General features: G+C 40.0%; 1 protein-coding gene across 2 annotated transcripts in view; it reads left to right on the plus strand.

The window, feature by feature from the left end:
• Positions 1 to 591: 591 nt before the first annotated feature.
• Positions 592 to 13,422, plus strand: part of LOC139824150 (uncharacterized) — a 46,819-nt gene continuing 33,988 nt past the window's right edge. The window contains exons 1-2 of one of the 2 annotated variants that reach the window (XM_071796637.1): positions 592 to 1,317; positions 7,495 to 8,103. In XM_071796637.1, coding sequence (XP_071652738.1) covers positions 7,894 to 8,103 — 210 coding nt within the window. In that variant the 5' untranslated portion in view covers positions 592 to 1,317; positions 7,495 to 7,893. The remainder of the gene's footprint in view (positions 1,318 to 7,494; positions 8,104 to 13,422) is intronic. The other variant, XM_071796645.1, reaches the window with a different exon arrangement.

The raw sequence follows: 13,422 nt of genomic DNA on the forward strand, positions 1-13,422 counted from the left end.
CAAATAATTACAAAGTAAAACCAGCCATCTCTGTATAATTTATAACTGACAACTGTACGATAGTTAATTATTAAAAGTTGATGTATAATAATACAATAAAATTAATTAAAAGTTTAATTAAAATGAAAAGGGAGAATATTACTTAAAAAAAATAAAATGTATAATTATATTATTTTATATGACCAAACAAAAGTATAATATCTACAATGTGTATCCATTTGTTATCTATATTTTCATATAAGGTGTCACATAAGTTTCAAAGCTAATATTAAAACACTACAATTCTAAACTAGACAATAAATATCCAATTAAAACCGTTATAGTTATTATTTTTTGGAAATTTTTAAAAATATGTACCATTTGCGTATAATTAATTTAAAAAATCAAACGTGCTTTTCATGATTTTTCTATGAAACACTCGTTTTCGGTTGGGTTGTAGTGACATAATTTTGAGATGTATAATATTCCAGGTCAAAGGTTTTTCTAGACAATCGTGAGTCGATTCTTCCCCAATGAAACGATTGTATCCTTGACGGACGAAAATTCTTCGGCGAGAGGGTGCGAGATCGGCGCGACTCGGGCACACGCGTACGAACGCAAGCTCGAGGGTCGGCTCCGGCTCCGGCTCCGGCGGCGCGGCGCGGTGTGGCGCGGCGCGATGCGTCGCGTCGCGACGCTCGGCGCCGTGGCCTCCCTCAGTCAGCCCTGCGCCGTACGGGCGACGACCACGAGGGAAGAGGAAGCGCCGCCGCTTCTCGCCGTCGCGCGAGCCGACGCGACGCGACGACGAGCGCCTGTCCGTCCGTCGAGAGCTTTAGTCCGCGTCCGCACGTCGACTGAAACACGCGACCCACGTCCACCCGGTGCAGTGTTGCGCGGCTTCCCTTCTACCTTCTGTCGCTCAAACTTGTACTGAAGGAACGGCCAATACTACCAGATCAGATAACAGAGTCTGTTCGTTCCCCTGCCGTTCTCATTTTTCGTCTTTCTCTCTGTCTCTCTCCCTCTCTCTTCCTTCCTTTGTCTCTCGTTTTCCTACTCGCGCCAGTCATCTGATAGTTCTTGTCGTTCCTACTCCTTCGACAGATGCTTTCGCGAGCCTTTCTGAGATAGATGGAGGAGAGGATGTTTCGGGCGCGTGGGAGGAAGATTAAGACCGCCGGAAATTCGGGATGTAATATCCGGCGGCCCTAGTTACGGTGTGTGCGCGCCAGTCAGTTTTCCTGCCTTCAAAGTCGGAGCAATTTCGATACAAGCCGGAGTAACGGAGGACGTTCGCGAGATTTTGGTTTCGATCGGAGGATTTGCTCAACGAAGGTACGTTTCCGGAGAATTCTATCGTTTCATTTTATTATTCGGGTTAAAAGACGAAAGTATCGCTGGACAATGCAATTAGTCATTTAAACTCCTTTGTATTGTTCAAACTAAGTGCAACATTAATAATTTTCTTAGAAATAAAAGCTATTTTAGTATAGTAAGAAAAACATTCCTGTTTTTTGTTAGAATTTGCGAATTTCTATCTCATTGGATTCAAATCATACTGATTTGATCATTCATACATACACACACAATGTTCAATAATTTTTTAGAGATGCTTATGAAAATTATATGTACCAATAGTTACAAGAAACTTGTTTCACTCTTTTCCCTAAATCCTAAGATTAATTTTTTTACAGCTTTAATTTATTCTTTTTCTACTTATTAGAATTACTTTATAAGATTATCGAGTGAGCAAAACGACACTCGTGAACAAACCACATTTGTACACAATTTAAATATTTTAGATTTATATTAACTTTTTCGATAAAAAAGAAAAAAAGCTTCAGTCATATCATTAAGCCGCAAAAAGTTTAAATGCACCAATGTATCCAATATAGCCTCAAAGTACCGCGAAAAGTTAAACACGGTAGTCCAACATGGTAGAAGATTAGGTATACGAAGTTCTCACATTACGAGAAAAGTCTCTTATTATACTTTGAAAAAAAAAAATACTTATAAATGAATCATACTACCAATTCAAGAATTGTAAATTTAATAAGGAAAAAGTTCCGTTGTTGTAAAGGCCGCAACAAGTTTAAATTCACCACGGCATCCCGTTGAAGAGATATCGCGGAAGTTATCTGCTCGACAATGGTTACAAGAATATTCTCTCTCATTCTCTCCTTCCGCGCTCGCTATTCCCACGTACTCCCGTAGACAACCCTTGTACGTTGGAAGGTGATTCTCCATCCACCCGTGCGACGCGGTGCGACGCGACGCGACGCGACACGACGACGCGGAGAGCTTCGCCTCAAACTTTTCCGTAATGAGATTTCCCGGGGAACGAAGAGGGATTACGGCACGGAGAGAGAGAGAGAGAGAGAGAGAGAGAGAGACTTTTTGCTCGTGTCGTCCGCGCGCGCATCGCCGCGGTCCCATACATCAAACTGTCGGCCGGGGATGTTGCAGGTGCATATGATACGTTCGGCTCCGTTAAGCGCCTTTATTACTCGCGGCGAGGCCGCGGAAATGCGTATCGGCGAGTGAAATTTTTCCGCGAATTTCCCGCGCGAATTAATCGACGTTGTTCCAGCCTTCAATCGGCCCCAAACTGATGACTTAACATCGTTGATCGAGTATCGTGCTGAGAAATTAGCACCGTTAATCTCATGCACGTCAATGACATTAATCACATTTAACGCTATTGATCAACTTTTGAAATCCCAATTTCGGAAGCACTTACTTCCACTTCTCCGGTTCTCTCGCTTCTGCTCCGTTCGGAGAAGGCCTGGCTTGTTGAAGTTCTCGGAGCGCTTCCCGAGCGCACGTGCTCGCTCGCTCGTCGCTTGGACGCGTGTGTTACACATCGCACATGTGCGATCGTCCCCTCGCGCGGAGTTTACATTAACCTCCGTACGTTAGACATACCGACTCGCGACTGTTTATTTGCCGCGATAATTGTCATAGGAGTTTTATAAAGTCCGGAAACGAGCTTGCGCGCACGTGACTGCACTCGCAACCGGCACGGCTTGTTACAAAACTACTCGTCGAACTTACAAAAGGGGAACGCGCGTCCTCATCCGAAGTAACGGCAACGGGATTTAACGAGCGTACTTTCTATATGGTATAAACGTGCGCGGAAAAAGCACGCTTGTAACAACGAGCCGCACTTGCGAAATATATATTTCGACGAACTTTTCCGCGAAAACGACGCGCGAATATCAAAACTTGCTCCATTTTTTCGCGCTTTTATTTCTCACGCGACGTGTCGCCGCCACTATAATTCCGGAATTAAATATGGAGAACCTAGAATTTGCCCTCGTTAGCTGCAATTTATTGAGCTGTCAAGCGATTAAAAATCGCGATACTTTGTCATTTTCAATGTTTACGTCCGCGATTTCGGTATTTCATTTCTATTATCGTATTTTTCATTCTTCAAGATTGTAATGTTGAATTTAATAACTGTACTGTACTGTGTAATTTCAGTTCCAGCACATTTACAAGAGAAAAGTTTTAAAGTAATCTTTTTCTTTTTGTAAAGATCTCTTTTGTTGATTTTAATTAATTTCGTTTTTAATACATTAAAAATGGCATTTCTATTATTTTATATGGTTATATATGTGTTCTCGTCACTTGACACTATCAAATTGCCTTCGTAAATACTCAGAATAAACTTCGTTATTCGATGATAATGAATCCTATACAAACTTTCTTGCGTGAATCGCATCAATGACCGATTTCTACGATGCGTCGCGTGTCGATACTGAAACTGAAGGGGTTAATCTACGTTTTTACGGATTTTACGTTCCTTCGATGTCGCCTCTCGTCCGTAAGTTTCGCCGCGATTTAATTAAACTCTCTCCAACCTGCCGTCGAAAAATCGATGCTGTCGCCGTTGATTTTACTAGCGGTTCCGCGAGACTCCGAACGAAGCAATTCCGGCGAGATCGGTCGAGTCGATTTAGCTTGTTCGTGCAGAAATCCGTGCCCGAAACTAGTCAGCCGACCCCGAAAAGTTGCGGATCGCAGGGAAAATTCACAGTGACGGCAACGACAGCGACAAGGAATTGCTCTGAACTTATTCAATCGAACTAGTTCACGATAGAACAGAATGCTTTGTCTGTGCTGTGGCAGCGATCGATATTAACTCCTTAAACACTCGAATAAATATGAAAGTACCTACGAAAGAGAAAAATCGCGTCAGAGTGGAGACACGTATGTAGAATAGAAAATCGAAAGCCAAAAAACTTAAAGAATGCTAAAAAAGGTAATTAGGTACGTAATTATTAAGTTTGGCGCAATAAATACTATAAGCTTTGCATAAATTTTGTTTTCTTCGTGGTCGTGAAAACAATCACAGTGACGTAAGTAATAAATAATTATCAGTCGTTATCATTGTCTTGCAATCAGAAATACATGACTGTTGTAAAGGTACAATACATTAATATCCTAAAATAACCCATCGCTCATGTCCCGCTGTGCGATCCACCGCATTTTGCATAGCGCGTTATGTCAGAATAACGAGAACTCGGGATTACACTATGCTTTAGTGAGTAATCTATGACCACTCGGCCAGGAACGAAACGAGAGCAGGTTAAACTCTCGAGGGATAGCTCTAAGCCGGGAATGTCACGGTGAAAAATTGTTACATCAACGGACGAATGGGCCCTGAGAGAGAAAAAGAGAGAAAAGGAGGGAAAGAAGGCAGAAAAGAAGGGAAAGCGAAGTCAAAAGTTCAAACAAAGAAACGCACTTGTAACATCCGTTAAATTTTATTCTTCATGAACCCGCACTTCTTGCTTGATTTTCCGAGGCTCTTCTCACGAGGGTGTACGTTACGCGTGTTTACGATAAACGTTTGTTTAGTAGATTTATTTAAACCTTATGACGCGAGAGATCCGCAGATTTCCATGAATATAGAAGCTCGCTTCCGCTTCATCCACCGGGAGCCGTAAAATGTTTATCACCTGGCGTTTCCCACACCCCGACCGATACTGGTTAACGATTCAACGCTCTACTCTGGATACGAAAAATCCACCGATAATCCTTTGTTCGTCTCGTTAATACTGATAACGGGTCTGTTAAGGATATCGATCCATGTACGACAGTTATTTCGAATTTTTTAATAATCTTTTTCTCAGACACGCAATAGATGTAAGAAGATGAAATGAGGTGTTAACGACATTAATTGTAATTAATGCCAATTGATATGACGTAACCGGAAAATTTTCATCTCTACGTTTAAGTCCTTTCGTTTCGCCCATCCCGCATGTTTGACCGATTACACCTCTTTACGACGCGTGCCGGATGATTTGAAAGTCTCTCTTTCTCTCTCTGCATCAGGAGGCAGATCTCGGGCTACTCACGGTTCACGGCCTGCGCTTTATTAAACGCGGGCTCGAGACGACGTCATCTGGCACAACCATAAAGCAAACTTATCGCGCGTCCTCTCGGCACCTCGGCGACCCGTATTACGAGGTCGGACAGGAATTAGATTCAAAATTTGAGGAAACTGCGGAAAGCCCTGGGCGAGTTTGCGCGAAGTGCGTTCGGCTTTGTCTTGGGAAACGCGAAAGGGGCGTCTTCGCACCTCCACCGGAAACACATATAAATCGTGGCCCGATTAATCTTTCTCCGACTAATGCGACTGCACATTCTACAGGATGACTCGGAGATACCGCTATATTTTTCTTCGCCGGATTCCTTCGCTGAGCATATTCTTTCCTAATGAATATTCTTTTTGTGTAACTTTTATTCTCTTATTTTACATACAAGACATTTCTATGTATCCCGAGCTTAAAAATAAACCTTATATCTATCTGTCTACATAATGTTAAGAAAATAGGACATATTTTTCGATCAAGATTCCGCTAAAATGGAAAAGTTGCATTTTTTGATGGAACTACTTACTGTCGATCTTTTGTTGAAGAAAACGGAAGGTGGAAATTTTTCTCGCTATATTTTCTGTAAGCCGAATGATGTTTGCACAGTATGCGACGCGTTTATTACCCAAGAGTAGGGGAGACACAGCGCAAATTTTCCATTCTTAAATTAGGTCGCGCATTCTGTGACTAACGCACGGCCGACGACGACGACGTTTCTCATGAATTGCAAATTCCTGTTGTTTTTCTCATCTTTATGGCTTCACCATCTCTTCCTCCCTCGCTCTACCGCCTACTTTAGTCAGTTTGCATTGCGTTCGTTTTGTTTTGTCAGGAAATAAAACGTACGTCTCCACTGACAATTTCTCGGATGGCTCCGCGATGTAATCGAATGATTTGCATATACCATTACGCATGCAACATATCAGTAAAAAAGTAGTTTTAAACAGAAAACCGCCTTTCTATTGATAATACATTATTTTTTTCTAGTTTAAGTTAATAGTTAAATTAATTCTTACGTACATCTTATGGAAAGAATTCTAGGTGCAATATAAGCGCATTATTTAATCAAAGTTAGTAACGTTAGTTAGTGACACTATGTTTACCGTAATTATTTCTCGATATATTAGTTTTTTAAAAGAAAGAAGTTAATTACAGTTCAAAATATATTAATTGTTTGCAAACATTGTAACTTAAAAATTCATGTAATTAATATGGCTGTGTTAGCCACATTAATCACATGTAATAATTAATGTAGCTGTGTTAGCCATTAATCACATATTTTATCACCAATCTTAGACATCACGTTCTAGTTTCCTTTCCTCGTATCTTACGGGATCCACCTCAAGATCTAAATAAATTATATCTATTTATCTCAGGTCGTCTTTAGGGAATCTATATGGCGGGAGGAAATTCATCCATCTACGGCGCCTATCCATCTATCCACCAATTTATCAACCTACCGCGCTTTTTGCAGCAGTCGTTAATTTAAGTCACGGAGATCGAACGGCAAATCTAACGGCCGTTGATTTACGGAGAGCATGCTTTTTTGGCGCGGTAATGGATCCGGCCGTAATTCGAAGCGACATGTACTCGGATTTAATCGGACAGATTTCTTCGAAAGTCTGAAAAGCACGAACGACATTCGCGATGGAGCGAACGGTGCAGCTTGACGCAGATATTCTGGCGGCATTCGCTCCCCTCTTTGATGTCCGCCACGTTTCGCAGTTTCGTCCTGATGTTTCGCGAGAGAGCTCGGATTTAATTGACCCACCTCGGAATTAAGCTCCGCTGTGTTTCACGAATGCACTTCGTTCATTCGTAGTAAAAGGCAGTTACATCCAATTTCGAAGCAGTATAAATGTTAGTTTCTTTCTTATGAAAAACGATGTACAGTGCAGATAGCGCAAACACGAAGCTCGTTTAATCTTCAGGATTCATGGCTGACGATTAATATTCCTCTTCTGTTTATCTGCTGTTTGTTATACTTTTGTGCTCAAGATAAGACAAATATATGTGTTAGCGCTTTGGAGACAGCAAATAAGAACATTAGTTAAGAAGACTAAATCCATTCGCATATATATACATATATCTAATACAGTTATCTCTAATCCATTCCCTTTTCTTGTTTCAGATCTTTATAGTGCTCATCGCCAAACGGCAGATAATACAAGATAATACTCGTTGCCAAATTTACGCCACGTGACAACCATCGTCGCCACCGCTTCAAATTTGTCCCTCTTGTAAAAGCATACGTTAACGAAGCCACACGACGCATAACTATTCATTACACAATAATTCACAGTTAAAAATTACCAGATTTCTAATGAGATCTCCGTTATAAGAATTTCTCGAAGTTGGAAACAAAGTACAGAATTACTTTCCGAGGAGGCGAGGAGTTGGCGACAGAGGGGCACAATGAAGAGACTTGTCTTCAGCGAAGCGAAGTGATCCTCGAAAAAACGAGGAAGCGAGGAAGAATTCGAAGTATTCGATTAGGCGAATCGGGCCGGCGACGGGCCCGATCGGTGTGATGGTCTCGGGGTGGTGCCCGTGCGTGCCACTGGGGCGTCGGCAATCGCCGGCCCAGCAGCAACAGCAACAACAACCGCAATCATCATCTAGGGCGCCGTTCACCGTCAGCGGCGCGACCGATCGCGCGGACATGGTGCAGATGTTTTACTATGAGAACCATGGCAAGTGTTGCAAGAAGCTGCTCAGATACAACGGATACCCGAATAAGGTTAGACAATTTGCCATCGCAGTCTCATTTCGCAATACCAGAAAATTCAATTTGCTCAGCTACGCTTCATTATGGCCATTTAAAGATTTGACGTTGAACATGTTTGAGAGAAAATTCGTAAATCTCAGTAAAGTAAAAATGCACTATTAAAAAATTTAAAAAAATTTTTTTATTTAATTTCTTATTTAACTTTACTTTTAAAAATTTTCTAATATGTAATTTAGATGTTATATATTTGTTGAACAATAATTAGTTTGATATAACAACTAGTAATGTTTTGTATCGTTTAGTTTTATGAAGTTTAGTGCGTCTAAAAAATTAAGATTTGAAAATGAACATCACGAAATTCTTTTGCGATTATTGGGTGAATAGTCGCGTGTTCATTGAAGACACGTCAAAGTGAATCTTAAGGCGCTTCGTCTCTTTTCGAGGAGAGCATTAATTATTTGACGAGCATCTTGATGAGCTTTCTCTAGAAAGGCACTTAAACTATTCTCCCGAGTAGTTTCTCGCGAAGACTTAATGTGCTCGTCCTAGTAACCTATTCATATTGCTGTATATGTATATGGGCGAAACTAAAAGTTAAGAAGTTAAGAAATTAAGATAAGTTTAGTTATATATCAAGTTTTATTCTTCTCCATCGAACGCTATATAGTCTCGAGAGAATGCAATTGATTTACATCCACAAAAATCGATAGACTATCTCCTTCCAATTTTTATCTTATTCCTTCCTTAATCGTTCTTTATAAATATTGCGATATCTCCAATATATTCTAATGGTAAAAAGTTTTTTTTTAAGTTTTAAGCTTTTTCGTAATTTTTAAGTTAAATAAAATTGTTTAAGCAGTAAGAAAAAATATTAATCTATGTAAAAATATACGATTTGAATTCTTGATATTATTTTTTACGAAAACTATTCTGTATATCGTATATTATGTGCATGTAAGGAGAACAACTTTCATGAAAATGTGATACTATTCATTCAGTCGCTTAGTCTTTCCATTAACGGTTATCGACTTTTCCGTCCGCTTTTCTTAATTGGATGTGATTTTAATCACATTTGTAGAGAAGCAATCGTCCTGATAGCATTATATTGGAATCTCTTCGATAATTGACCTAACTAGGTATAAATCTACCCACATATCCATTTATCTATCTAATGAAACTAACTCTCCATCCATCTATCCATTTATCCGTATAATTAAACCGTCTATCTGTCACTCGATTACATCGAATTTCCTGACTAAGAAGATGCTTTTAAAGCGTTCGATTGTTACATCAAAACTGAATTTTCCGGTAAATTAACACATAATATTAATTGTTAACTGTAACTTACGTCATTGTTATTAACATAATTAGATTTAAATAACAATAAAATATATTGAATCATAATAATTTATAAAATAATTTTAAATAGAAAAAACATGCGTTTTTAATTTATGAAAGAAATTATTACATATTTCAATGTATAAATAAATTCTCAATTTGTGTTGGGCTGGGAGGCATAAATTGCAATTTATCTCAAGTGCTTCCCTTAACGGTCGATTTAGAAGATTTAGACAAAATGTGGCGATAAAAGTTTTGCGAAACGAATGTGACCCAATGAACATTTCACGCTCTATGGCAAGTCCAGGGTCTCGGGACCCCAAAGTGCACCGCGAAAGCGAGATAGAGGAATGAGAGAAAGAGAGAAAAGGAGAAAAGGAGAGGAGAAGAGAGAGAGAGAGAGAGAGAGAGACTATTCTAAGTTCACAGCAGAGATGGGCGAAGTTTTCGAAAGCTCCCGAGGAAATAAATCGATTCGATATCTGAATAGCCATTATGCGGACGTGGCTTCGCGGAATAAAGAAAGCATAGCAAAGTGGTCGACGAGAGGGAAAGGAGGAGAGGCGAGTCTCCGCGGAGAAGAAGTGGAGGAAGGGCCTTATCCGAGAACTAGGCTAATGCTGCGAGTTGGAAAACTCTCGTATCGGCCGGAAATTTACTTTCAATAACCGAATTATTATTCATCGCGGTCATTTATTACTCGACTCGAAGTCGACGCTCTTTCCATTTTCCTACGTCTTCGTGTCATTTTTCCGCGAATTCTACACGCAAAGAATTCCCTTTCTTCGAATAATGTGGATAAATCGCGTTTCTTTTGCCGCTCCGGGGAGGAAAATAATGCCAGGCAGTCTAAAAGACGGAATTTCGGTGCAGCTATCTGTCGATCGTCGGGTTACGGCAAACGAGTCGCGATGCTTATCTCTCGTCGGAAATTTCAATTGTCTGATAACGGGAAGCGCGGCGCGCGGCGCCAGCTCTTCGCGTGGCTTCTCGGACGGATTTTCTATTTTCTTGCTTGCTCGTTTTCCTCGAAATATGCTTTCTCTTCCCGGTATATCTTACGCATCAATCTTAGACATTACGCGGACGCTCGGATACGGAGAATCTAAGAGTTATCCCAGATCCAGAAATATGAGCGCGGTAAGTTCCCATTCCGTGAAGATATTCTTCTCAAATTCCGAATGCCATTCTTGCAATTCCGAAGATGAAGTATAAGTGGATTCCTGAGATATCGCCTTGTAGTTACGTTTTACAGCGTTTATACGTACAATCGTTCTCGACGATAGGAGATTCGGTTTGTTACATCGTTAATTTAGCACTTTTTAAAAGATTTAATAATTTTGATCACACGCGATTTACCTAGTTGTTTATGGAATATTTGATTACGAGAATTACATCAGCGAAATAGCACAGATTTTTTTTTTAAGTGTTACTTCGATCCACGACAATACTATCTTATATCTCAGCAATTGATTCATTAAAACTTCCTCATCGCTAATCTCACCCGTCACGCTATGAGAGCGTAAAAACAATGTAATTTTAACAATAATCGTTGGACTAATAATATGTAATTATAGATCATAGATACCCACATTGTGGATTTTTCCTCGTTAATATGTCATTGACGATAATGCCGCAGTTATTTTTACGCGCCCTTCGATACTTCAGCGCGAACTAAATGGTAAACGTAGAAGATACCTGTGATCAGAGAGAAGAAAATGTTAGGGTCGATTGATAATAATTTTATAAGAACAAAATTTCTTAGAAAGTTGCTAAATAAGAGCAGATTATAAAAGCTGCCTGTGAAATAATCGTTTTCTTTTGAAATTGTAATTAAACTAGAAGCAATATTACATATCTTATAAAATGTTAAATAGTTATATAAAAGTGTAAAGGCTATATATGTATATATAGATGTATATATATATATATATACTTAAAATGTCTTTGATGGTTGGTGTAAAATTTTATCTTTATATATTTTTAGATTGCTTCGTATGTACCTTTATATACCTTTACATATTTTAAGACTTATTTTTTAGAGTTAATAACATTCTTTCTCGAAGCAGTAAGATAGCTACATTACTTTTAATATCTTTTCAAATATTTTTTCAAAGAATAAACAAAAAAAATCCAGTTTTAACAGCTCGCTGTAATGTCAGCGTAACTCATACCCGCAAAAACCTTGAAGAACCTATGAAAACGTCTGATCGAAGGGAGAAATGATTCGCGAAGAAAGAAAGTGGCACGCAGGGATGCGCCGCTGATTTTAATCCATCACGCTCGACGTGTTGGTGATTAACGAGCGTGTCGCACGGGTTCTCTGGGGTTTGCGACTTAACGCGCGCTGACACGTGTTTCGTTAGCGGCGATGGTTACGGCATCGACTTCACCGAGAAGGTATCCTCGTGACGTCTATCGCGCTCTGATTAATCGCCTCAACTCACCCGTTTCGCGGATGATCAATGTACATTTCGCGGGCAATGGGCGAAAGTACAATTGGTACTCTCTCGCATTGTCTAACATTCGAACAACGGTAATTAACGACTGTTCGCGGACAGTCGTGTTCTCCGTGATTGTCATTTCCCTCGAGAAAGCTCCTTAACTTCTGATTTATGTAATAATCTGATTTTACACATCTATATGCGTGTATATAAAATAGGATGTCTGTCTGTATGTTCTCTCTATTAACTTCTAAATCCTTTGACCAATCTGGACCATATTTTGCACAATTACTCTCTAGATCCCTGCGGAAAATGCGGGCTATTATGAAACCTGGACTCCCTCCCTCTGATTTAAATCCCATTGACACCTTGTGATAATCCCGGATTCCGGTCAACGTTGGGTAGTTTAAATTAGTATTTTATAAAGCAGAGAAAAGAAGAGAAAAAGCGGGGGGAGAGAAAGAGAGAGAGAGAGAGAGAGAGAGAGAATAAAGATAGTAAATTTCAAAAAGATTATTATAATAAATTCGTAAAATATTCGGATTTTTAAATATAATTATTAATTTATATTTAGAATATTAATCGTGGATTCTTTCAGAATTTATTTTAAAGACTCGAGTCTTTATCGATTGATAATGTTAATACGATAAAAATATAGTACACGTTAATTATTCGTGTATAGAACGAAGGAAGAATTATGAGTTATAATATATACGTACTTGTGTATTTTTCCTTGATTCTCTTGTATAGAAAAATAATTCTTCATGCGTACCCGGGAAAAACGAGGTCGCTTAGCTTATAACCCGACTGCGCGTTATCTATTTGTTCCTGTTAAAAGTTAATTAGCGAACCCGGCGAAATTGCCCGGAGAGATCTGACGGGAAAAACAGCGAGGGATCCAGGAAAATATATCTTTCCGCGAGAAATCTCTCCACTGCACGAGATTGAATGAATCGTTATTAAAAGCGCGCTCGTGCGCTTATGGAATTATTCGTAAATACGAGCGATATACCGACTGGGACGGGATAAAGACCTAAATATATTGTATGACGTCGCTATTAAAGGCGCTTTTCGCGGCGAATAAAATTATCCGCGAGTGCACATTCTTTTCGCGAGGCGCGCGTGCACACGCAAGTATCGGTGGGGCACTTTGTCACGAAATGCACGATACGGTTGCAGTCATGCATGTGCACTCGGAAGAAAGCGGCGCGATTACAATTTACCCGCGGCAGTGCCGCGCGCCGTCGTATATATCTCCAGCGACGTTCTCTTCCCGCGGCGTCGGTCGCTTTCTTTCCTCCTCTTCTTTTTCTTATTCTTCACCCCTTCTTCCTTTTTCTCCTTCTTCTCTCAACCACGGGAAATTTACGCGACTCGGGGAATAAACGCGATTCGCACGCGACAAACGCGTTTCCCGCGACCTTTGAGAGTCGGCCGAGCGGCAATGAGTAATTCAAGGTAGCAAAGTAAGAACGCAAAGCGAGCGATTTTCAAGCGAGAAGTAGTCTCGTTGCGAACGGCTCTTCGTACGACGAGGAGTAATTGCTTT

Source organism: Temnothorax longispinosus, chromosome 1, assembly GCF_030848805.1.
Source record: "Temnothorax longispinosus isolate EJ_2023e chromosome 1, Tlon_JGU_v1, whole genome shotgun sequence".
Classification (NCBI taxonomy): Eukaryota; Metazoa; Arthropoda; class Insecta; order Hymenoptera; family Formicidae; genus Temnothorax; species Temnothorax longispinosus.